General features: G+C 44.9%; 1 protein-coding gene across 1 annotated transcript in view; it reads left to right on the top strand.

Moving 5' to 3' along the window:
* The first annotated feature begins 3190 nt into the window (after nucleotides 1-3190).
* LOC134943984 (carboxypeptidase O-like) overlaps nucleotides 3191-26581 on the top strand; it is a 32809-nt gene continuing 9418 nt past the window's right edge. The window contains exons 1-6 of the mRNA XM_063932533.1: nucleotides 3191-3299; nucleotides 12942-13017; nucleotides 17642-17766; nucleotides 20848-20962; nucleotides 23443-23544; nucleotides 25009-25113. Coding sequence (XP_063788603.1) covers nucleotides 20954-20962; nucleotides 23443-23544; nucleotides 25009-25113 — 216 coding nt within the window. The 5' untranslated portion in view covers nucleotides 3191-3299; nucleotides 12942-13017; nucleotides 17642-17766; nucleotides 20848-20953. The remainder of the gene's footprint in view (nucleotides 3300-12941; nucleotides 13018-17641; nucleotides 17767-20847; nucleotides 20963-23442; nucleotides 23545-25008; nucleotides 25114-26581) is intronic.

Genomic DNA, 26581 nt, shown 5'->3' with positions numbered 1-26581 from the left:
GCAGGGATCTGCGTCTGTGTGTGTGGTAGGGTCACACATTACCTGTCTCTTCTGCAGGAATCCTCCCGCCTGGTTCTCCAGCATTGCTGTTGTTGCGTCCTCTGTGCAACACACAGAGACAGTACAGCGGCTGGGACGGGAGCCGCACTTCCGTGAGACGCCGCCGCATGAGGTCCTCAGATGATCAGCCCTGATCACAGTCCGGGATGATGGGGAGGGAGTATGAGGGGGAAGGGGGCAACTAAAGCTTCCCACCCCGCCAACAGAGAAGAGATAAACAGAAATGGGCCAGCAACGAGGAGAGACAGGAGGGTGGGGATTACCGCCACCACCACCTCCAGTGGCTGCTGCGGGGGATCCCCCCCCCTAGTTACGGCCATGCCTAGGGCATTTGGTATGCATAGGGGCACAAGCAGATTCTGCTGATTAAAATGATATGCAGCATGCCTATATTCTGTGTGTGACTGCGGCTGTATCTGCATACGAAATGCTACATTACATTGTATTTCTGGAAATCACTGTAACGTAGCATTGCGTATACAGATACAGCCACACTCGCACACAGAATATAGGCATGCCGCATATCATTACAATCAGCAGAAGCTGCTTGTGCATCCCAGCCACATAGTAATGCAAATAAGATGCATTTTTGTCAAAAAAAGCACTCAACGTTAGCAGAGCTGGCAGCAGACTCCCACCAGGCATCTCATGCTGCATGGCGTATTGAGGCAAGATGTGAGGACACATCTGTATCCAATCAGAGGCAGAGGCCACAGTGTTAGCGGCCGTGTGAGTGCTGTGTGCAGGTGGGTTAGTTGTGCTGTAGTGCTCGGCATATGTGTAAGGGGCATCATGTGTTTAAGGGCATTAATAATGTACGGCATATGTGTAAGGGACGTTATGTGTATAAGGGCATTAGTAAAGCTTGGCATAATGTGTAAGGCGCATTATGTTTATAAGGACATTAATAATGTGTGCCATGTGTGAGGGGCATTACTGTGTGGAATTATGTGTATAAGGGCATTGCTAATGTGTGGCATTATGTGTATAAGGTGCTCTTAACATATAGAAAGGGCACTACTGTGTGGTCTAATGTGAATAAAGAGCAATATTGTGTGGTGTAATGTGAATAAAGAGCAATATGGTGTGGTGTAATGTGAATAAGGAGCACTACTGTGAGGAGTAATGTTTATAAAGTAAAGTGGTACTACTGTGTGTTGTAACATGAATAAGGGACACAATCGCATGATATAATGTGAATAAACTTGCACTACTGTGTAGCGTAATTTAAATTGGGGGTACGATTGTGTGGCCATGCACTTTGCCAGCAAGAACACACCCCTTTTTGAGCTGTGCGCCGAATGTGCGCACTGTTCCTATTTTAAATATAGGGGATAGGAACACCAAAATGAAGATTGCTATGGATGAAGGGTGATGGTGCTGGGAAAGGGTTGCAAGGTCAGAGGTGTAACTAGTGGTGGTGCTATGAGGCACTAGCCAAATTCTTACGTAGGGCATCATATTGCTTATGGCCGGCTTTGACGTCCTTGACCCCTTGAGTTGTGCATGAAGTTCTGTCACAATCTGTGCATCTCTTTGAAGGGTGAGGCATATGCGTCTGTTACTGGGGATTGTGGAGTAGTTGGATGACCTTGCCTTCGGATGCCGGTCACATAACTACATCCCGTTCAAACATTTCCCATTTCATACGAGCTCACCAGCTCCTTAATCATCTACTCTTCTCTGTCCTGCTGGAATTTAGATTTATTGAGGATTTATCATGACTTTTTGAACTTCAGAACTGGTTCTAGACCCAATATGACTAATTTTAGCCTCGCATGATCCTATTCCTAAGCAGGTCCTATCATAAGACTGTATAAATACATTGGAGATTGTCCATAAGACGGGACTTCTTCTCCTGGCACTGTTAGGCACAGGGATGGTTGCAATGTCCCAACAGTCAAAATCCAAATAGATCTCGGTAAGTATTTAAACCCCATCCCTACCCCTAACCTCAACCCACCCCTCCTGCAGCTCAACCCTAATCATACCCTCCCGCAATCTACCCCTAAACACCCCTGCAGCCTAACCTTTCCCCCTAGTCCCTAACCATAACTCAGTACTTACCGGCAGGATCTGGCAGGATTCTGACCATGAGGATCCAACTTTCCGTATTCTGACTGTCGGAATACTGACCGCATTCCAAGGCACATACATGCAGGAAAAGAATAGGCTCCGCAGGGGCTGATCAGGGCCTGATATCCAGCATCATCCCTGTACTATAAATTGGATGCATCTTTCTCCTTCCGGTTTTGCTTTTGCAGGAAAAGGTGCAGTATTCCCATCACACTGTGACTCATGTACTGTAAAAGATATTATTATGGTGGTTCTACACATTATTTAGTTGCTCCCTTGGCATTCCACTACAGCTTTCCTAGTAAGTATCCCTACGTCCTATACTACAGATAGTTGAAGCTACTCCCATATCATTAGGAGTGTGTAGTATGGTATGCCGGCGGCCGGGCTCCTGGCGACCAGCATACCGGCGTCGGGAGCACGACCGCCGGCATACCGACAGCGTGGCAAGCGCAAATGAGCCCCTTGCAGGCACGGTGGCATGCTACGCGCGCCACGCTATTTTATTCTCCCTCCAGGGGGGTCGTGGACCCCCACGAGGGAGAATATGTGTCGGTATGCCGGGTGTCGGGATTCCGGCGCCGGTATACTGTGCGCCAGGATCCCGACATTCGGTAACCAGAAGACCACCCCATTAGGATAGTGATGGGCTGTGCAGTTTAGCGGTGAGAACAAGCACTTGTATAAAATCCTAAACACGGTCTGGCCAGATGTGAAAAAGTGACTTTTTTTCCCTATTAACAATAAGAAGCTTAAAAGTGTCTATGAACAATTTCTATTATTCATGCTGCTCTATCAAACCAGGTGTCCTCACATCACGAGATTTGCAATAGACTGGTCCATCTGTGGGGCACTGAATATTATATATTAAAACCCAGGAACAATTGTTTTTTCTAATATGCTCTAATCCACGGGTGGCCAAACAGTCGATCGCGATCCGCCGCCCAGCCACCCGAAGCCGCGCCTCTCCTGCCCTCCGCTCCCGCTCTGTCTCCTCAGTCTGACGGCCGAGTGTATAGCTCAAATCAGGTGCCGGTTCGTTAGCCAATGAGAGCTCGCGGACCGGCACCTGATTTGAGCCATACACGCTGCCGTCAGACTGAGGAGGCAGAGCGGGAGCAGCAGGCAGGAGAGGCGCGCGCTGCGCTCACCACACACCAACGGTAACCTGTTCTATAGTCTATACATGTCTGGCACTGGGGGCATATCTGGTACTGTGGGGGCATGTCTGGCACTGTGGGGTCATGTGTGGCACTGGGGGAATATCTGGCTCTGCGGGCACATGGCACTGTGGGGGCATATCTGGCACTGGGGGCATATCTGGCACTGTGGGGGCATGTCTGGCACTGTGGGGTCGTGTGTGGCACTGGGGGCATATCTGGCTCTGCGGGCACATGACACTGTGGGGGCATATCTGGCACTGTGGGGGCATGTCTGGCACTGTGGGGTCATGTGTGGCACTGGGGGAATATCTGGCACTGCGGGCACATGGCACTGTGGGGGCATATCTGGCACTGTGGGGGCATATCTGTAATCTGGCGCTGTGGGGGCATATCTGTATCTGGCACTGTGGGGGCATATCTGTATCTGGCACTGTGGGCACATGGCACTGTGGGGTCATATGTGGCACTGGGCATATCTGGCTCTGCGGGCACATGGCACTGTGGGGGCATGTCTGGCAGTGTGGGGGCATATCTGGCAGTGTGGGGGCATATCTGGCAGTGTGGGGGCATATCTGGCACTGTGGGGTCATATGTGGCACTGGGCATATCTGGCTCTGCGGGCACATGGCACTGTGGGGGCATATCTGTATCTGGCACTGTGGGGGCATATCTGGCACTGTGGGCACATGGCACTGTGGGGGCATGTGTATCTGGCACTGTGGGGGCATATCTGGCACTGTGGGGGCATGTGTATCTGGCACTGGGGGCATATGTGTTTGAGGTTTTTACCTGTGGGGGCCAATGTGTTATTTTGCGTGAGGTAGTCATTACACTCTGCGCAGCAAGGCTACGTCCCTTTTTTTTTATATATATACCACGCCCACTTTTAGTTATAGCACGCCCACTTTTTGTTATGCCACGCCCCTTTTTTTGCGCGCGCGCCTACGGCGCGCGCTATTATTCCTCCTAGGTAGATCACAAAAGCTTTTTAGCTTTCACAGTAGATCACCGACTCCAAAAGTCTGGCCACCCCTGCGTCTAATCAGTTACCAAGCTGAGGGTAAATGTGCAGTTTAATTATCTGTTGAGCTGTGGAACTCAGTTTATTTTACACTAGGGAATGCTGATTGTATTTTTTAAAAGCTGTATTCTGATACTGTTATACAATATGGTATCTATTAATGTTGCTACAAATGTGTCAAATATAGTATCACTGAGCTGGAAAGTTATGACAACTGTTTTATTATATGTCTATGTGAAATTTTATCATTATGGTCTATAAAATTAATGCTTATCTGTGAAAAATAAATATTATTGTGTTTTTAACTTTATTTCTTGTGCTCTGTGACAGTTTTTCAAGGAAGAATAAAGTGATTTATCATGGGGCGTATAGCGAATACGCCTCTTAATAAAGTATTTCATTCTGCCTTAATTGCTGTGAAATTACCCCACAATAAGGATCTCTATGCCCCATAATAACTATCTTGTTATCTGTTCCATTTTTATTGTGTGGAAATTACCCCCATAATAAGTCTTTATACCCCCATAATAGGTGTCTAAGTATATAGAGGCCTATTATGTATGATAATTTGAGCACAATTATGGAAGACTATAAAGCTGTATTATGGGCCATATACAGAGGGGTCCATGTTTATCTTGACCTTTAATAGGATTATCTGAGCCAGGGCAATCGGACTTAATCCCCTGCTGTAATGACTTTAATCCCCTGCTGTATTGTTCTCTGTATTGTATTGCATCTGAGAACAATAGATGAAGGGTTTATGTTAATAAACCATGTTGTGCCTAGGCGCAGCAAACTAGCCAAGATAACCGTGGACCCATCTGTAGACTGTCCTCATAATAGGGCTTTGTATGCCCAATTATTAAGATGTCTGTTACTCCGAAATTACCCTGGAGATATGCCCCGTGGCAGGGCTGTAAATACCCCGTATTAAAGAGGTTTGTTCCTCTTTAAATTGTTTTCACAATTAGCTAAATATATCTTCTCATTCCACATAGCAATGCTTTCTGTGAAGGTATATTTTAGTGTGGTCATAAACAACACAACCCACATGTGAAGCCTGTGTAGACTATACAGGCATCAGGAATAACCTCTGTGCCAGGGCCGTAAATTCATGCTAGGTGCCCGTAGGTGAAATAGAAGGTGGTGCACCCCCAGTGGCTCCGGTTTACACGTGTGCAGACGCCCCAGTGATTTGGCAATGGTATATCAGGGAGAATAAAAATTCCTTATTGCAACTAATTGCGGTGATACAAAATTTTTAGGCGCTGGCTTCAAATGACAATAAATAGAGCTCTGGTGGTTTTTTTTTTTTTTTAAATCAAAGCTTGCAGATATGAAATTATGAGAGATAAAGTACCAGCCAATCAGCTTCTGCTTTACATTTTACAGGCTGTGTTTGATAAATTACAGTTTGGAGCGGATTGGTTGGTACTTTAGCTCTCACAATTTTATCTCTCTTCAAATTTGATTAAAAACAGTTTTATTATAATAATTAGTAACACTTCCTTAAAACAACCTCTGCTCTCCTTTCTTTCTTCACATAAGACACAACAGCAGAGCTGTAGCTCACCTTATACTGTAAACACTTTGATCTGTTATCACACATTACAAGACTCTTCAGTAGGGATGGACATCGAAAGCAAACCATCATATGATGGCAATGTTCCACCATTGAAACTTTCGATGCAATGGTTACTAACCATCACATCAAAAGTATTCGATGGTGAAAACTAGTTATATGACTAGTTCATGCGCAAAAGCCTGCATTTTCGTTTGCAATGTGGGAATTGGGATCGGGGGCAGGACCAGACTCTGAGCAACATATTACTTTATCACTGGACATTGTGTGTATAATATACATATATAATATACACACACAATGCCCAATGATGAAGTAACATTGCCCCCTCAGTGCCAAATATACAATGCCCCCACAGTGCCAGAGATACATTGCCCCCACAGTGCCAGAGATACATTGCCCCCACAGTGCCAGATATGCAATGCCCCCACAGTGCCAGATATGCAATGCCCCCACAGTGCCAGATATACAATGCCCCCACAGTGCCAGATATGCAATGCCCCCACAGTGCCAGATATGCAATGCCCCCACAGTGCCAGATATGCAATGCCCCCACAGTGCCAGATATACAATGCCCCCACAGTGCCAGATATACAATTCCCCCACAGTGCCAGATATACATTGCCCCCACAGTGCCAGATATACAATGCCCCCACAGTGCCAGATATGCAATGCCCCCACAGTGCCAGATATGCAATGCCCCCACAGTGCCAGAGATACATTGCCCCCACAGTGCCAGATATACAATTCCCCCACAGTGCCAGATATACAATGCCCCCACAGTGCCAGATATGCAATGCCCCCACAGTGCCAGATATGCAATGCCCCCACAGTGCCAGATATGCAATGCCCCCACAGTGCCAGATATACAATGCCCCCACAGTGCCAGATATACAATGCCCCCACAGTGCCAGATATACATTGCCCCCACTGTGCCAGATATACAATGCCCCCACAGTGCCAGATATACATTGCCCCCACTGTGCCAGATATACAATGCCCCCACAGTGCCAGATATACAATTCCCCCACAGTGCCAGATATACATTGCCCCCACTATGCCAGATATACATTGCCCCCACTGTGCCAGATATACAATGCCCCCACAGTACCAGATATACAATTCCCCCACAGTGCCAGATATACATTGCCCCCACTGTGCCAGATATACATTGCCCCCACTGTGCCAGATATACAATGCCCCCACAGTGCCAGATATACATTGCCCCCACTGTGCCAGATATACAATGCCCCCACAGTGCCAGATATACAATTCCCCCACAGTGCCAGATATACAATTCCCCCACTGTGTCAGATATACAATGCCCCCCTGTGGCAGATATACATTGTCCCACTGTGCGCTCATTGCCCCCCACCCCTTACCGCTGGCTCTGTTTCTTCTATGTGAGGGGAGGAGAGCGTAGCATAGCGTCTCTCTTGCCTCTCAATTCTCTTTGATGCCCGGTATCACTCTCCAACGGCGGCGGGGTCAATCTGAAATGATGCGCCGGTTCGTTAGCCAATCAGAGCTCGCGGACCGCCAGCCAATCAGGAGCCACGGCTGCCGGTCCATGAGCTCTGATTGGCTAGTAAACCGGTGCCTTATTCAGATTGACTGCGCCGCCGCCGATGGAGAGTGAGACTGGGCATCCAAGAGAATTGAGGGGCAGGAGAGGCACTGCGCTGCGCTCTCCTCCCCTCACACAGAACGAAGCCAGCGGAATGCAGTATTGTGGACGACCCGGCGGTACGGCGTACCGACTGGGAATTTCTTACAATAATGTGGATGGCAACTTGCTCAGTGCACGGTTTGCCTTGCTGTCTCACATGGGACCAATTCAGATGATTATGGTGTGGAGTTTGTATGTTCTTTCCATGGTTTTTGTGTTTTCTCTTAGTTTTTCCAACAGTCCAAAACATACTCAAGCAAGGACTTTGTCCATAGCCCTCCTAAATTATTCCCCCTGATCAATGGTGGTGTATAGCTGGAGTGATATAAAGATCAGTGAGGTCACTCTGTCTCCTCTGAATCCTCCTGAGCTCCGAGTGTCTGTGGCTTCTGCTGCTGCAGGGTAAGGTCTGGGATCTGATTGGATCTCTGAGTCAGTGAGAGCCAATCAGAGCTTGCAGTGGGCCCTGTTGCCTAGCAGCAGCCTAGAGAGGGGAGGGGGTGAGGGGACTGGCTGAGCAGGCTCATGTCTGAAACAGACAGCCTCCAACGGACTTAGGAAGTTTCCCTGATAGACACAGCAGCAAGGGGAGGCATAGCTATTTGGAATTAGAAAAAAACAAGCCACCATCGGAAGACCATCAAATGACTATCATTCGATGGTGAAAAACATCGGGAGGGCACCATTAAATGCTAAAAACACTACCATCGAAACGAAAACATCGATGGTTCGGAAACATCGACCATCGATGTCCATCCCTACTCTTCAGCTCACGGGGGCTGCAAAGGGGGCTGAAAACTTAGACAGCAGTGACTGTAGCAAATCACTCTGAAATTAGCGGAGAGAGATCTGTCCTAGTTCAGCAGCCACCTTGATCTTTCTTTCTTGGTATACCTCTGACAGCTGGAGCCCGGAGACCAGTGCCTCCATGCCTCCAATGGCATAACTCAGAGAGTTACGCCACTGCTCTGTGCTGTATTGGCCTCCAAAATTTATGTATTTTAGATTACAGCAGGCACAGTGTGGCCACCATCATCTGATCTGCTGCAAATGGCAAAATCAGCAATGTAGCAGATATGGGTTGTGGTCCCGAGAGATGGTCAAAATCGCCTCTGATTCCTTACAACCCCCCCCGAATCCCCCCACACACACACACACACGCACACACAAACACACACACCTGCAGAGAAGAGCGGCTGGCAGGGAAATGTAGATAAAACTTACCCCACCTTTCCAGTGTATGCCCGGGGGCTGCACAAAGGAGCAATGACCAGGGGAAAATGCAAAAGCAGCAATGTTGCAATGTTCCAATAATCAGTGGGGGTAAATCAGAGTTGATCGCAACGAGTGGTATTCATGTGACCGGCGGTCGTGAGACCGACAGTCACATGACCTCCTCTACCATCCCGACCCCTCATTACCCGATGGTCAGCATGCTGACCAATAGGGACTATTTCCACTTGTGGGTGTCCACAACACCCATAGAGTGGGAATAGAACCCATGGCGACCACAGATCGCCACCGAGCCCGAAGCGTGGCGAGCGCAGCGAGTCCGCAAGGTGCTTGCTGCACTCGCCCCTCCCCGCCGGGATCCCGGCGACGGTAAGCTGACCGGCGGTCTCCTGATCGCCTGTCAGCCGTACTACACCCATCGCAACAGCAAATTTGTTAGCAGTTGGGCAAAACCATGCTACACTGCAGGTGGGGCAGATATAACATGTGCAGAGAGAGTTAGATTTGGGTGGGGTGTGTTTAATCTGAAATCTAAATTGCATTGTAAAAATAAAGCAGACAGTATTTACCCTGCACAGAAACAATATAACCCACCCAAATCTAACCCTCTCTGCACATGTTACATTTGCCCCACCTGCAGTGCACATGGTTTTGCACAACTGCTAACAAATTTGCTGCTGCGATCACCTCTGAATGACCCCCCCCCCCCCCATGTACTGATATATTGGTCATCGATAGTTAAAAAAAAATCATGTTTCAAAATGTAAAACAAAGGGGGTTTCTTTTTTATAAAATCGTGTTGGATAAATTTGAGATGCTCTTTTTAACCTAATTCAATCATTAAAAAAAATCCTGACAATTTCTGAGCAGTTTTTGTAAAACATATATTAGCCAGTTCAGTGGGTGACAGTGTTGTCTACTGCAGGTTTCTGCGTGTTGTGTTATTTGTGGCTATAAAGTGTGTGTTAGCGTAATAAGATCATTGTTTGCTTAATCTCCGGCTTCTGTGTTTTCTAGAGCAATATAATAATTGACCTCAATGATACATTAGCAGAAAACGCTTTATAATTGGGTTATATAATTTATGCAATTTATTTCACATTTATACTGAGTACTGTTTAAAGTACAACAAAGATCGCTCATTTATTTGAGGCTGTTGAACTTCTTATCAATTATTACAGGTAATGACTTTATGATAAAGTAGAAAATGAGGGTAGCGAAAGACACACCCCATGGGTGGGGCAAGACAGGTCTCCTCTAGCTGACACGCCCCTGAGTGACAAAGAGACGCCAGTAATTCACTTTAAGATGTGTCAAACATTTACCCATTTTCTCCTTTGCTCTTTGCACTTGTTAAATAAAATCACTGATAGATCTTACAATGATTTACCTGTGGTGATCTAATGCTATGCGGTAATCAAAACATCCGTGAGGGCCAAATTCAATTAGCCACGAGTCCCATCCACGGAAGCCATGGGTTACATTCACTGGGCTATTTTAACCAAGCGCACTCCAGTAAATTACGTGATTCCATTGTAAAGGCAAATTGTAAATCAAAGCAATACTATGGGGTAATTCTACATGGTGCGACCTGGGGGATGTGCATGAAAAAGTGAGGAAATCACACTGAACCCCATAAGGGTGGCAGATAAGATGGCATTCAATATAGACGGCTGTTAGTAGCCAGAAGCAAAGCGTTTGTGGTTCTTAAAAAGTGTGGAATGGATGATTTAACTTTAAAATTGATAGTAAGCGAGTGTTTTACCCTGAATTGTTAGCCTCATTATTTTGGGGAACAGAAAAAAAAATGTAATACGATTTTAATTGTTTTTAAACAAGTTTTAAAAATATTGGTGAAAAACGCGTCACTCCCATCTGCATGTGCAAAAATTAGTTTCCCATCTATACAACACCCCTCATATTACGTGTTCCACTCTTTAGAAGTCTCCACTTTATCACTTTTTAAGGCTTAATACATTTTATGCCTAAAAGGGGGTTCTCACGGAGCGATCGCTGCTTAAAATCTAAGCAATCTGACTAGATTGCTTAGATTTTAAGCACGATCGCTCCGTCTATAGCCCCCTTAGCAATAGTGATGCGCAGCCCCGCGCATCGCTATTGCTGCTGCTAGATTGGCCTGCATGGGTGAAGTGAGCGGCCCCCCGTCTCCCCCCGCACGCTCAGCACAGATCGCGCTGTGCTGAGCGGCGGGAGAGATGTGTGCTGAGCGCTTCGCTCAGCACACATCTCTCTAAACATCGGCCAGTGAGTACTGGCCTTAAGTCACCTGTGGCCAAGTCTCAGCACCAGTTTTCTGTACCGGCTATCTGGTTTCCAGGGCAGTAATTCCTGGTCATTTATTTTAAATGCTGAAATAATTTGTCTTTTAGATGATAATAACCCACACGGGCAGAGTGTACTCCTATTCTATAAACTGTTATATTGCAGTCATTATCCTAATCAGCATGCATTTAATCATTACACGTATTCTCTGAACATTTTATAGTACAGTAATTCTCCATGTGCAATATGAATAACAGTTTATATAACTGCACATCATTTCAGCTGTAAATGATAAACCACAAGTCCTTGTAATACATAGCTAATACCCAGAGACAGTGTCATCCTATCCTAAGGGGGAAATTCAAACCTGATCGCAGCAGCAAATTTGTTAGCTAATGGGCAAAACCATGCTGCACTGCGGGGGGGGGGGGGGGGGGGGGCAAATGTAACATGTGCAGAGAGAGAGAGATTGGGGTGGAGTGTGTTCAAACAGAAATCTAAACTGCAGTGTAAAAATTAAGCAGCCAGTATTTACTCTGCGCAGAAACATTGTAACCCACCCAAATCTAACTCTCTCTGCACATGTTACATCTGTCCCACCTGCAATGCACATGGTTTTGCCCATTTGCTAACAAATTTGCTGCTGCGATCAGGTGTGAATTAGGCCCAGTGTCCTTCTATAAAAAATAGGGACACAGTGCCCTCCTGTCCCATATCAGGGAACCAGCAGAATATTTTCCATGGGTGCAGGGTGTGTGTGGTGCAAGTGGGCTCCTGGGTCCAGGAGAGCCCGCACCAAGGGCCTAATTCAGACTTGATTGCTGCTGTGCATTTCGCATGACGGGTGATTTTCGAATGACTGCGTGTGTGTATGGATCACAATGCGCAGTTGAGAGGCCAAACTGAGAAAGAATGGTGCGAAATTTTAAATCGCTAGGCGTACGCAAGGTGACTGACCGGAAGGGGACATTTGGGGGTGGTAACTGGCCATTTTCTGAGAATGTCAGGGAAAACGCAGGCGTTCCCAAGCGTTATCAGGGAGGGTGTGTGACGTCAGCTCCGGCCACGATCAGCCTGTGTGTATCGCACTGTAGGAGTAAGTCCCGGGCTGCGCACACACTGCACACACTGCACACACTGCATAGACTGGAAAAATCATTAGATAGTGAGTGAATTGCTAATGGATTTGCAGATGTCCGCTGTCTGGTGAAGTCTTCACACGGCGTACACATGCATTCACACACTTGCACAGGGCGGGTTTTCACTCTCTATGGGCGGCGGCTATCTGATCGCAGACCTCTGCAAAAACGCACATCGGTGATCAGGTCTGAATTAGGCCCCATATGCCGTGCATCCAAGTGAAATTCCTTTCCACAGTCCTGTGGCCATTTTCTGGTGATCTGCGCCTGTGCAGGAGAAAACTCACAGGGAACAGGATGCGGGTAACATGTTCCCGGAGACCGACACATGTGTAGTGCACTCTGGTACTTCTCCAGCTAATGCACTCACCTGTACCGCCTTCCTTAGAGCAGGGGGTCCGCAGGGAGACTGCACCTGGGCTAAATGAATATAATCTATGACTCTATATAGGCAGCAGAGTACTTTAGGTAGCCCCCCTCCAAGGTTGCACCCCCAGCCCATGCAGTACCTTGTGCTCTGTGTGACCCTAGGGGGTGTGACCCTGGTGATCTCATCATTCAGCACAGCCTGTGGGGGTATGTCCGTGCAGGCCGGTATGAAGCTATGTATTTTGGATGCAATGTCACATACAGTACTAGCTGTTACACAGTCTGAGTATATATATAGCATTTGATTTCTGAGTATTTGTAATGGGTGTCATTGTATTTATCACAGAGATCAAGTCCTAGAAATTGTCCCACGGACGGCCAAACAAGCCTCATATCTGCAAGAGATAACGAACGACTGGCTGGTAAGTAAAACTAACAATGGTAACGAATGAGGGAAGGAAAGCAGTAATGTAGTACAACACCCTGCCCACCGTAACATAATACAGCAATTATTAAACAGTTACATCATTCACCAGGTAGTGAACACCCCAAAAATGCTTCCAGTTCTCAATATTCATATAATACCGCGCCTCTTTTATGCAGTGAAGAAAGATACAGTTATACCTATGTGTCTTGTCTGTACTGTGCTCCACATGCAGGGCCAGAGAGCGCAGGGCCGGACCTGGGTATGGCAGGGGGTGTGGCCTAATTGAGGAGGTATGGCCCTCCCCGTACCCCAAAAAAAATGCCATTTACCACTGAGCCAATCCCAATAATTAAAGCAGCAATCAGCAATTGGCTCGTCTTGCCTAATAAATGGCGCTTTTCGAACCGAGTCAGTTCTGTGATCTCTCTCTTAACCCCTATGTCTTTGTCCTAGCTTTAGTCATACATTGTAAATTCAGGAGATACGAATACAGTGCAGAATGGACTACTGTCCCACAGCAAAGAAACATTTCTGTATCACTATCACCAGAGCTTCGCTCCTCTTAGAAATGAGCTGTAGCACTAAACTCAATTTGCGTGAAATTCCAGACCAACTTTGTTCTCTCACCATCCTATTGCCCATCCACCTGCCCCACAGCAGTGAGCAGAACAGATAAGCAGTAGATACAGATGGGTCCATGTTTATCTTGACCTTTGAAAGGATTAATTGAGATTGAGCAATCGGAGTTAATCCCCTGCTGTAATGACTTAATCCCCTGCTGTATTGTTCTCTGTATTGTATTGCAGCTGAGAACAATAGATGAAGGGTTTATGTTAATAAACCATGGTGTGCCTAGGTGCAGCAAACTAGCCAAGATAACCGCGGACCCATCTGTAGGATAGACTGCTCTGTGAGCTGTGCCAAGCCTACCGACTCTAGTGGGCCACTTTCCATTCAACACTTGGCTGCGTTTCACCCGCTGGATTTAAAAAGGTTGACAATATTAAATACAAACTAGATAAGGGTCTGGGTGGTTAGGTTACAGGTTAGATTTGGGTGGGGTGTGTTCAAACTGAAATCTAAGTTACAGTGTAAAAAAAAAAAAGCAGCCAGTATTTACACTGCACAGAAACAATATAACCCACCCAAATCTAACTCTCTCTGTACATGTTACATCTGCCCCACCTTCAGTGCACATGGTTTTGCCCAACTGCTAACAAATTTGCTGCTGCGATCAACACTGAATTACCCCCAATACACCGGCCCCACTGTCTGATTATGTGTCCACCTGAATTTTGTGGATCCAATCCGTGCAAAGTCCCAAGTTGGATCTTCCTGCAGTTCAGAGTTCAGATTATAAATCTTAATTTTGGGATTTAGATTGCAATAATGACTTGATTTTAGCTGTTTTATTCATTTTGAACTATTTTTAGCAATTCATTTTTTTTTTTTTTTTTGTCTATTTTCTTTTTTTAAAATGTTTTTTTTTAAAAACCGAACCGAAATCCAAATCTGAACCAAAACACTAGAGGGTAGCTATGCAACACCAAAACACGAGGATGAAATTAGAACCAATACGGGGTTCAAAATACGGGGGGTCAGTGTACATCAAGTATTACAAGGAATGTAATAAGAAAGGCAAAAAAGCAATAAGAGCAGCTAAAATGGAAAATGAAAAGCAAATCGCTACAAAGAGTAAAACCAATCCTAAAAAGTTTTTTAAATACATAAATGGTAAAAGGTAAAAAAAGGAGACTATAGATCCATTAAAAGATGAATTTGGAGTATTGATAAATGATGAGGAAATAAAACCGGAAACACTGAACAAATATTTTTTTCATCAGTGTTCACCAGAGAAGAACTGAAGGTGGGAGTAGAGCATAACAATTGTGACAGTAATGATTCATGGTTAGATGCTTGTTTAAGTGAAGAAATAGTCCGGTAGAGGCTAAGAAAAATTAAGTTTAATAAATAAATCACCTGGTCCTGAAGGACTTCACCCGAGGGTTCTTATGGAGCTTAGCTCACAACTAGCACGACCCCTATACTTGATTTTCAATAGTTCAATTAGATCAGGCATGGTACCAAAGGATTGCCGTATATCTGAGGTAGTGCCATTATTTAAAAAGGGATCCAAAAATCATCCGAGTAACTACAGACCGGTTAGTTTGACATCTATAGTGGGAAAATATTGGAAGATATTCTAAGGGACAGCATACAGGAGTATCTACAGAACGCTATGATTATTAGCAAGAACCAGCATGGGTTTGTGAGGGACAGATCATGTCAAACTAACTTAATTAGCTTATACGAGGAAGTGAGCAATAATCTTAATCAGGGAAAAGTAGTGGATGTTGTCTACCTAGATTTTGCAAAAGCCTTCGATACAGTGCCTCACAGGGGACAGATCATCAAATTAAAGGAGCTTGACCTAGGAAAAACTATTTGCATATGGATAAGTAACTGGCTGGACAGCAGAGTACAGCGTGTAGTGGTCAACAGGAAATCCTCAACCAGGTTCCCAGTAGTCAGTGAAAACACACAAGGGTCCATACTCGGACCACTACTGTTCAACATATTTATCAATGACCTAGGAATAGGACTCAAAAGCACAGTGTCAAGCTTTGTAGATGATACTAAACTGTGTAAGGTAATTAATTCGGAAATAGATGTGGAGTCTCTGCAGAATGACTTATCTAAACTTGAATTCTGGGCGTCTAAATGGAAAATGAGGTTCAATACAGACAAATGCAAGGTTATGCATTTTGGGACTAAAAACAAACTTGCAGCCTACATATTAAATGTGGAACGTCTAGGGGAAACAGAGTTGGAAAAAGATTTGGGGGTACTCTTTGATAATAGGCTTAATAACCATACACAATGTCAAAGCACAGTAAAGAAGGCAAGTAAGGTGCTAGCGTGCATAAAACGGGGAATTAAGACAAGGGACTCGGATGTAATCCTGCCGCTGTATAAATCATTGGTACATCCGCACCTGGAATATTGTGTTACATTTTGGGCACCAGTGTATAAAAAAGATATCGGTGAACTCAAAAGGGTTCAAAGGCGAGCTACTAAATTGATTAAAGGGCTAGAGGGACTGGATTGTGAGGAATGGCTTACTAGGTTGAATATGTATACACTAGAAAAGAGGCGCCTAAGAGGAGATATTATTAATATCTTCAAATATGTAAAGGGACATCACAAAGAGTTATCAGAGGAATTATTTATTAAACGAACACAGTTTAGGACACATGGGCACTCGCTGCGACTGGAGGAGAGAAAGTTCCAAACGCAACGGAGGAAAGGGTTCTTCACTGTTAGGGCAATAAGGATTTGGAATTCCCTGCCAGGGAAGGTGGTAATGGCGGACTCTGTAAATGGATTTTAAAAAGAATTGGATGCATTTCTGAATAAAAATGATATCCAAGGTTATAATATTTAAAATAATAAAGTGGTTAATCCAGGGGTAATATGAATTATAGTTGATAACTAGTCATAAAACATTACTTTAGCGGGTATGTTAGAATCATCACAATTTAATACGGGTTGAACATGATGGGCAATTTGCCTCTATTCAACCTCAATTACTATGTTACTATGTTACTCTCTCTACATATATCATGCATGCAGAACACTTACCAAATCGATGGATTGGTTGGCCTGTTGGGCAGACGGCCAATCCATCGTTCAGGTGTGTACCTAGCATAAGGTGCTTATTACTCATTACAGCAGTTCGTTAGATATTGGGTTAAACCTGACAGAGATGTCTTAATGATGTGAGTGTCCTCTATATAGAGCCACCTACCTCCATGCAGTACCCTCTCCCTTACTTTTTGGTGCCATCTTTTGAGTGATATTTTTGGAAGATGGAGCTTGCAGAAAAGATTCATACACATGAAAGATGGCAAAGGTTAGGGGGTGGAACCCGCTACAGGCACACTGTGTGGTTGCTTCTGGGAGCGGTCTATTACCCAGGGGCGAGGAAATGCCACTGTACCTGCAGCATAGAAGTCTTCATAGGTATCCTGTCTTTAGGTCGACATGCATTCGGTTGACATGGTCATTAGGTTAATGTGGTCAGTAGGTCAACATGGCAAAGGTCAACACATGAAAAGGTCGACATGAGTTTTCACATTTTTTATTTAATATTTTCAACCTTTTCTTACTTTACTATCAACTTGGACTACGATTGGAAATAGTAACCTGTACCATCGCTCACCATTCGAGGGGACACTGTGCCCTAATTGGGGTTCCTGGTCTCTTTACGAGGAAAATGACACCAAAAAAACTCCAAAAACTCACGTCAACCTTTTTCGTGTTGACCCCATGTCCATGTCGACCTATTTCAGGTGTCAACCTAGTCACTGTCAACCAATAGTGGTTGCCCTAATGACTTGACCTAGTAAGGGTCGACCCAATGATCCATCCCCTTTTTCATATTTCTGATGAGATATAAACACAGCAATAATGTCACAAGGCAGAAGCCTGGAGGATCGTGTAATTCAATGACTGCGTGTGGTTATTTGTCATAGATAATAAAGTGTGTAACTTGCCGTATGTTTGCTTTATGTGTGAGCTGCTACAGTTTCTGTTCTGACCAATAACTATTGTGTTAGCTGGATTTGTGGAAGCCTCAATCTCCGGAAGGAATTCACCAAGGAAGCCGGGTCCATGTCCGAATCCCATCTTCTTATGTTAAACCAGTGAAGGATAAGCTTCTCCAGAATGACATTCCATATACGTAAGTTCTGGCTTTTCTCATGCTTGTTACTTGTAAAGGTTGACATTGTTTCCCCCAGCACCCTGAATGACAACAGTAACCAGATATAAATCCCACATAATATTGGAATTTCAGAGATCTTGGTTACACATATTTGTGCAAAGGTGTGACTAAGCCCCAAAGCCACATCAAGGTGTCTCTGTATATTTGGGGTCCATAGCGGACCCCAAATATACTTCGATGCCTTCATGCGCCTTTGGGGCTTAGTCACACATTTGCGCAAATATGTGTAACCAAGATCTCTGAATTCTAATTTCATGTGGGATTTATATCTGGTTACTGTTATCATCCAGGGTGCTGGGGAAAACAATGTCTCTCTTTTTTCTTGCTTAGAAATACCCCTCCCTTTCGAGCACCTGAATGATATCATTAAGCTGATTGAGCATCTACCATTATATATATACTTGTAAAGGTTTCCAGAAATGTGAGCCCCCCTTCTAAAGTACCGTGGGCCTGATTCAGAGATGGTGGCAATGTTTAATGTTGTAAGTTGTGTGGCAACTTTTTGCTACTGCACATGCGTGATGGTCATGTGACAGCGGCCACAGCGAGGATTTACCTGTAAAGTGATCGACTGGTAGTACGCGCTACGATGAGTTAAAGGGATGGAGGGGGAATGCAAACGCAGGTGTCTCGCAATAATTTCAGGGGTGCGTGACCGCTTACACCGGCTTTTGACTCAGAACGTAGGTGCATCAACATAAGCAGCACGTCTCAGACGCCTCCAGGGGGCGTTTCATTTCAAACCCCGGCAGCTGCAACATGAGCATATTTTTGCAAAGCTGCTGCATACTAATTGGCAGCTGCGAGGTCATGAATACGTCTCTGAATTGCGCCCTCTGTACAGTACCAGTACTCTGTAACAGTCCCATCTCCAAAAACACATTAAATGAACTATAAAGGAAAAAACCTGTGATTAGTAATATAAGGTTATGAACATTGTTAGGGCCAGGGATGGACTGCGGCCGTGGAACAGCCCTGGCATACCACTGTGGCGTTGCGCACGACAAGGGGGGTGCTGATACAGGCAAAAAAGGCTCAGCCTTGTCTTACGGTGGGGTGCCACTAGTCACTGGGGCCTGACCTCACACTGGGCAACGTCTTTATTTTTACGCTGCAGTTTAGAATTTGGCTAGGACGTGCCTCTGACCACTCTAAATCTCTCTGCATGTTTTACATCTGTCCAGGACAGGCACGCCAAGGGAATGAAGTTGCTAGGTTGAAGCACACTAAATTTCAAATATATTTTTTATTAATTAATTAGATAAAATTAAAAACCCAATTTATTGGCTCATATTAGCAAAATAATGAAAAGATTATAACTCAAGTTTTGTGGCAGTAGGAGTACTGCCATTCCCTCTATGTTCCTGTATACATCATTTGGGCTGCCAGCGGAGGCACCCCCCCCCACCCCCGTGTCAATTATAATTATTCACACACAGAAACAGTGCGCAATAATGAACCACTTAATTGACAATGGTGGTCATTCCGAGTTGATCGCTAGCTGAAAATGTTCGCTGTGCAGCGATGATGCAGAAAAACGGCAGTTCTGCGCATGCGTATGCGGCCCAATGCGCACACGCAATGTACTTTCACAACGGCTTATGTAGTTTCACACAAGGTCTAGCGAAGTCTTTCAGTCGCACTGCTGGCCGCAGAGTGATTGACATGAAGAGGGCGTTACTGGGTGTCAACTGACCATTTTCAGGGAGTGTTCGAAAAAACGCAGGTGTGCCAGGAAAAACGCAGGCATGGCTGGGAGAACGCAGGGCATGTTTGTGATGTCAAACCAGGAACTGAATAGTCTGAAGTGAGTAGGTCTGAAACTGCATACATTTTTTTTGTAGCCGCTCTGCGATCCTTTCGTTCGCACTTCTGCTAAGCTAAAATACACTCCCAGTGGGAGGCGGCATAGCATGTGCACGGCTGCTAAAAAACAGCTAGCGAGCGAACAACTCGGAATGACCCCCAATATTTCCTCCACAAAGCCACTTAGAAATTGTCAGGGTTTTTTTTTAAATCACTTAATAAAATGTACAAGGTATATTAAAAAATATATTAAAATATTTTATTTAAAAAATACATGCCTGGGGGTGCTTTGTTACCCCCATGATCAGCCCCCCCCTCCATCCCCCCCCCCATGCAGCCGATCTGTGCACTTGCAGAGATCAGCCAAATAGTGCCGGGAGAGGAGTTATGATCTTCCCCTCCCAGCAGAGTGATCCCTGGCACATGTTCCCCAGAATGCCGGCCACACAGCATTCTGGGGTGCGATTCAGTGATTCAGCAGTCATGTCGGCCGTCAAAGACTGCCGCATCAATGCAATGGTCCGGGGACCCAGGGAAGATCAGATCGGATATCCTCATCTACAAGCGGTTGCTCAGTGCGGGGCAGCATGTTACGTGGCCAGGAAATGTACTCCTGGCTCCGGTCGCATCACATCTGACTACACCATGTTAAGGGGTTAAGAAGATACATGAACTATTCAAATGAATATGGCTGCCTTGTGCGGATGGGCGCACCCTCCCCGTACCCACCCGCAGTGCCGCATGGATTTGCCGCGGTGCAGAGCTTCTCCTTTCATATTGCATTGCTCCCAATTCAGAATCAGCCTTGCAGTTGTTGACTATGATATTTGCATTGACTTTATAAAATGGTCTCTGATTTCCCTGAAGAAATTATTTATATAATAGTGAAACGCGTCAGGATTTAATGAACTGTATCAGCTCATATATTTATGATAAGGGAACATCTGTGATTACTAAGCAGTGTTTCACTAGGAGACAGGGACTCTGAGAGGAGATAGTTTTTTTTCTACTTTTTATTGTATGCGGTATGGCCACACCTCCCTGATTTAAACACACCCCGGTATCTGGGTCCATCCCCATCTTGCTAGTGGATTGTTTGCGGCATTGAAGAGACCACATTAGCACGTTCACCACACGGTCTGATGTATTCATTAACTGCCAGCCGGCAATACTTATTACATTTCAAAATGTCATCGCAAACGTATTTCTGACGTTAATGTTGTTTCTTTCTAGCGTACTGATCAATGATGTGCAGCAGTCAATAGACAAAACCATAACTTCTAAGAAAAACACGAAGGCCGTGTCCTTGGAAAATTATGTCTATACAGAGTATCACCCAATGGATGAGGTAGGAACGGAATATTGCTGAGGAAGTGAGCGCTTGTCTGTCTTAGAACCCAGAAATTAATTCTGCACCCAGCGTAGCAGGTTTTCAAGTGCCCCCCTGGAAATGCACATGGGACCTATGCCTCTTGCATTTAAGGTGAGATGTATCAAGCCCTGGAGAGAGCTGAAGGGAAGCAGTTGTCCATAGCAACCCATCAGCTGCTAACCGTCATTTCATAGACTGTGCCAGATCAATGACAGAAGCAGATTGGCTGGTTTGGGCAACTTCTCCACTTCACAGTATCTCTCTATGATGGGGTCTATGTACTAAAGCCTTGGTGGGAGATAACGTCGGCGGAGCTAAAGTACCAGCCAATCAGCTCCTAATTGTCTTTTTTCAAACACAGCCTGCAACATGGCAGTTAAGAGCTTATTGGCTGATACTTTATCTTCATTCACTGTACCTCTCTCCAAGGCTTAGTAAATAGACCCCTAAAGCCTTGATGCATTTCTGCCTTAAACTTTTACATTTTTCTTCTTGTCCTTTTTAATCATAAGTGAGGGGACATCAACACTGCTTTATCTATTTTTATTACAGAAATATTACTTCAGCAGTAATCTGTAATATACTTTCCCATTGAATGTATAGAACAAACCCACCTCAGCACCTGAGTGGGAGATGAGGGGGGGCTGTGCACCCACCTACAAATCTGGGAGCTCCTTCCCAAAGATGGCCTTTCCTACCTCTATATTGTATTGATATCATTTCTGACCTGCCAGAACATAATGCTATGTTTTGCATATGGATGAAAGTGACCTCTTACCGCCGGCAGATAGCACCCTTCCGAAAAGCTTAGCAGAGGACACCCACAGTAAGTTAACCCAGTTTATGGTGGGGTCATGGGCACTGCCGCCGAGAGGGGGAGGCATTCCAGGAACCCTGCAAGACAAATACAGGCACGACAGTGCCGCCCACTTTGCCTTCCATGCAGCTTGCACACCTTAAGGCCCTGCTCTTATCCAACATCTGACCACATTGTACCACTTTTACTAGTAGAACATCTCAAAGCCAGCAAGTTCTTCTCTATATGTGTCAGCTTTTCTACTATAACTGTTTGTGGGAGATGGTCATATAACAGAGACTGTGCATGCTACAGTGCACTAGGGATGATGCTGTCCCAATGCTTCACCTCACCAACTGCGTAATCTCCACCTACCCCATCTGGCATTCCTTGCCTCCACTACCTCTAGGGCTAGAATACAAGGCAGCGTCATAGAACCATTCTCACACGCTACCTCATTACTCCATTGTACATATACTTCATCTCATAGTACTCTATCTATTAACAACTGCAATCATCCTAAGCAGAGGTCCTCAAACGCGGTCCTCAAGGCACCCCAATGGTCCAGGTTTTAGGTATATCCATGGCTCAGCACAATGGTGGAATCAAAGTGGCTGAGGTGCTAATTAAGTCTCCTGTGACCAAGCATGGATATACTTAAAACCTGAACCATTGAGGTGCCTTGAGGACCGGGTTTGAGAACATCTGATCCTAGGACTTCTCCAATTACTTCCATGTGAATGGGAAAGTTCAAGAGAAATCTTCTAAATACTGTACGCCAGATAAGTCTTTCTTCCAACTTCTCAACCTTAAACTATGACTCTTTCATGCTCATGCCTTCATAGAGGCTTTCCCTGTATTGCTCTTAGTTATCACTGTACGTTATTCATAAGTTTCAGCCACATGGCGGAACTTGGGGCCAAATTTAAAAAGCAAATGAATCTTAAGTTTTGCACCTAGATTATCTCCCCATCGCAAGCTATGCCCTAATTCCAGAGCTGTTTTGAACTCCATGAATAAACTTGTTCCTGTCTACCTTGTATCCCTCTTTCCTGTTATGAAATATGTGTGTACACCCCCCCCCCCCCCCCCCCCCCGCAGAATCCCGGTACTAAGCCAGTTGGGGGGTTTATTCGGCAGCAATGAGATTTGTACAACCGTGATCACAATAATGCTTAGAAAGACATTTGTCATTGAGTGGAGCATACAGGTTACCAGATGGTAACTGTATCAGGGTAAGAGGGGGGGGGGGGGGAATAAAGTAGAAGTGGCCTCAGCATCTCCAAAGACGCTATGGATAGCGATGACAGCAGGGGAAGACATATATCTCCCACTGTGGTGCTCTGATACAGTAAAAAGATGGTACTATACATGCTTAGAACCACAAACGGTGGTCATCTTGGATAATGATTGAAGCCTCCTTGAAGAAGCCATAATGGAGTATGTGCTGTAGCGCTCTCCAGCTTCAACACCCTGTAGATTGCTAGCTCTTATGCATAGCATCTTCTTAAACCCATTTTTATTGGTGTACTTTCAGCATGTGTCCCTTGCAGATTGTATTGCACTATGCAGAATGCTGGTGTTTTATAAATGCCCCAAGTTCTTTGAAATAAGCTAGACTGACTGTAATCGGCACTTGCTGGTGGTGTCCTTATTGCAGATCTATGATTGGATGGAAGAGATTAAGCTGAAGCATAGTGACCTGGTGACAAAGCTTTACTTGGGAAGCACATATGAACGGCGATCAATATACTACTTTAAGGTGAGTTTATAATACATCTTCTTAAGTGAGGGATATATCAAGTTTTGTAGAAGAGGTAAAGTGGAGCAGTGTCCTAAACCAACCAATCAGCTTACAACTGTCATTTCAAAGACAGTGCTAGATAAATGACAGAAGCTAATTGGTTGATTTGAGCAACTTCTCCACTTTCTCTCTCCAAGGCTTGAGACGTCTGCCCCTAACTCTTTTTTCTTCTAAAATCGCTGTGATGTTTATTCACTGGCAACTGAAAGTTATGGAAATCCCAACTTCTACCTAAGTCGTGGTTGTGGTATAATGGATCTACAATGTCTAGGTAGACATTCAATGCAGTAGGTCGGCCACATATGGTTGACTTGCATTAGGACGACAGGTACAAAGGATGACAGCATTTAAGGTCGACTAGGTCATCATGACAACAGTCAACACAAAAATGGTTGACACATGTTTTTTGCTTTGTTGGCTAGCTCTTGTATATTTTATGTTCTGTGACCACCATCAGTACAAACGTCTACCCTTGCGGGCTCACTTCACTTGCCACACTTTGGCCAGGATCCCATTTCCAATAGTTCTCCATGCGGACAGTAAATCAAGCAAATGTTAGGAAAACCTTTGATAAAGCTGCCCATGAAGACAGCGAAACGCGTAAGAACCTACTTGCTGGACACTGGGACACATATCATCCAGGATCATTTGGACGGTGGACCTTTAAAGAAGCTTGGAACCATTCCTCCACAACCATCCTACTGCTAATGGAGGACTAACCCATTTCCCTTCAACTGATGTGCTTACATCCTCATTTGCTGAGATATCATCAGGGAAGCCTGCATTTGTACCTCCAGGATTGGTAACTATTTGTGGAGAGACGTACATCTTTTATGGTTAAAGGAAAACTGAGGTCCACCAACCACTGGATATTAGAAAATCCCTGTACTGTTGCTGATTCTATTTGGCTTTTTAAACGAGCCATGGCCCTTTAACTGCTCTCCATGTGCATTGGTGCCTATTAATTGTCATCTAGACATTATTATACCCATTTTTTATTTTTCAATTTTTATTAAATTGTTGATTGATCCTTTCCACCTGTCTGCATAGATTTATTTTTAGCGCTGTATCAGTACTTTTAGTACTATTGTGTTTAATGTTAGGAAAACATGTGACTACCCCAAAAAAACATGTATAGACCGTTTGTGCGTCGACCTTCTTTGAACTTTTGAACCTGTCGAATTTTCATCTGCCAACCTTGTGTACCTGTCGACCATATGGTGTCTACTGGTTGACTGTCTACCTAGACATTGTAGGTCTATCATCCGGATACTCTCAGTCTTAAACCGCATTTTGTAGTCATCGACGCACCATTTGGGGAGCATGATCCGGACAATGCAGTCTGGACTGTTTGTGGAGTGGCCTGTGTGTTACATGCGAATGGCAGTAGTATCACAGTAGTAAACGGTAATGTGTTTGCAGATTGGATGGCCGTCGGACAAGAAGAAGAAAATCATGTTTATAGACTGCGGCTTTCATGCCAGAGAATGGGTCTCCGTGGCTTTCTGTCAGTGGTTTGTAAAGGAGGTAAGTCATATACTGCATATGTGTATTGTAAAGGGGCATTTCAGTGAGATTACCACCTATGGGCAATAGCTCGTTATTCAGTCCAAGACTATTTTTCCGCCAGCACTTGGCCGACCAGACGTTATACAGAAACCCAGGCGCTGATTCAGATGTGGACTTAGACGCTCACCCACTGTCCATCTTTTGTTGCAGTCACGTCTGCGTCTCTAGTCTATGCGAATGTGCAAGGTTGGAGGCCTACTGTCACCATCTGTAGACGCAACATCTCCATGTGTTGGTCTAGCTGCCCACCCCCCCCCTCATTACCTCCCAATCAGCATCCAGGAACACCCCTTATATTTCTGCTACCGGGCGTCCACATCTCTACTGCGACTCTGTCATAATGCACTAGATTGCGTCGCATGCGCGGTGCGGCTCAGAGGCTGGTGCAGATATAAAGCATCGGCATGCAACATTAACACTGCGTCCTCCTCTGAATCAGGCCCGGAGGGTGTTCAGTGGGACAGTCTCTGATTGTAACGTGATGACAAATTAACCTGAGGGTACTAGGGTTGTCCTTATGAGATTTTTTTTTTTTTTTTTTAGTAATTTTTGTATTGCGTTTACATTCTAAAATATAACACAAAATAAACAAAATATAACACTAAGGGGCAGATTTATTAAGCTTGGTGAAGTGATAAAGTGGAAGGTGATAAAGGACCAGCCAGTCAGCTCCTAACTGTCATTTTTCAAACCCAGCCTGTGACATGGAAGTTAAAATCTGATTGGCTGGTCCTTTATCACCTTCCACTTTATCACTTCACCAAGCTTAATAAATCTGCCCCTAAGGTAGTAGCTACACCAATTGGTAGAACTTGGTTATCAGGAAAACGCATAAGTAACAAACACAGGCACTGTATATGACTGTATAATGCAATAGTCCAGAGATAGCACAAGGATGCCATGATGGCCTGACAGATGCAATAGTCATACATTCTTATAAAACCCAAGAATATTATAATCTGAGGAAAGTCACACTGAGGTCCCATGCAGAAATCAAAAAAGAGGAAACCAAATATGAATAGACAAAGCAGAAACGGGATCCGGTCTCTAGGTCGACAAGACTTAGTTCAACATTGCCTAGGTCGACCACTATTGGTCGACAGTAAGTATGTCTACATGGTTTCTAGGTCGACATAGATTCTAGGTCGACATGTTCTTGGTCGACATGACTAAAGGTCGACATGAGTTTTTCTTTAAAAAAAAATATTTTTTTACTTTTTCATACTTTATGACCCACATGGACTACAATTGGGAACGGTGACCTGGGCCGAGCGCAGTGAGGCACCTTGCTCGAAGCATGGCCAGCGAAGCCAGCCATGCGAGGGGACATGGTGCACTAATTGGCGTTCCTGGTCACTGTACGGAAAAAACAACACCAAAAAAAGTGAAAAAACTCATGTTGACCTTATGTCATGTCAACCTAGAA

This window comes from Pseudophryne corroboree, chromosome 7 (assembly GCF_028390025.1).
Source record: "Pseudophryne corroboree isolate aPseCor3 chromosome 7, aPseCor3.hap2, whole genome shotgun sequence".
In the NCBI taxonomy this organism is placed as follows: domain Eukaryota; kingdom Metazoa; phylum Chordata; class Amphibia; order Anura; family Myobatrachidae; genus Pseudophryne; species Pseudophryne corroboree.
The sequence above is the reverse complement of the archived record's forward strand: the minus strand, read 5'-3'. Positions and strand labels throughout refer to the sequence as shown.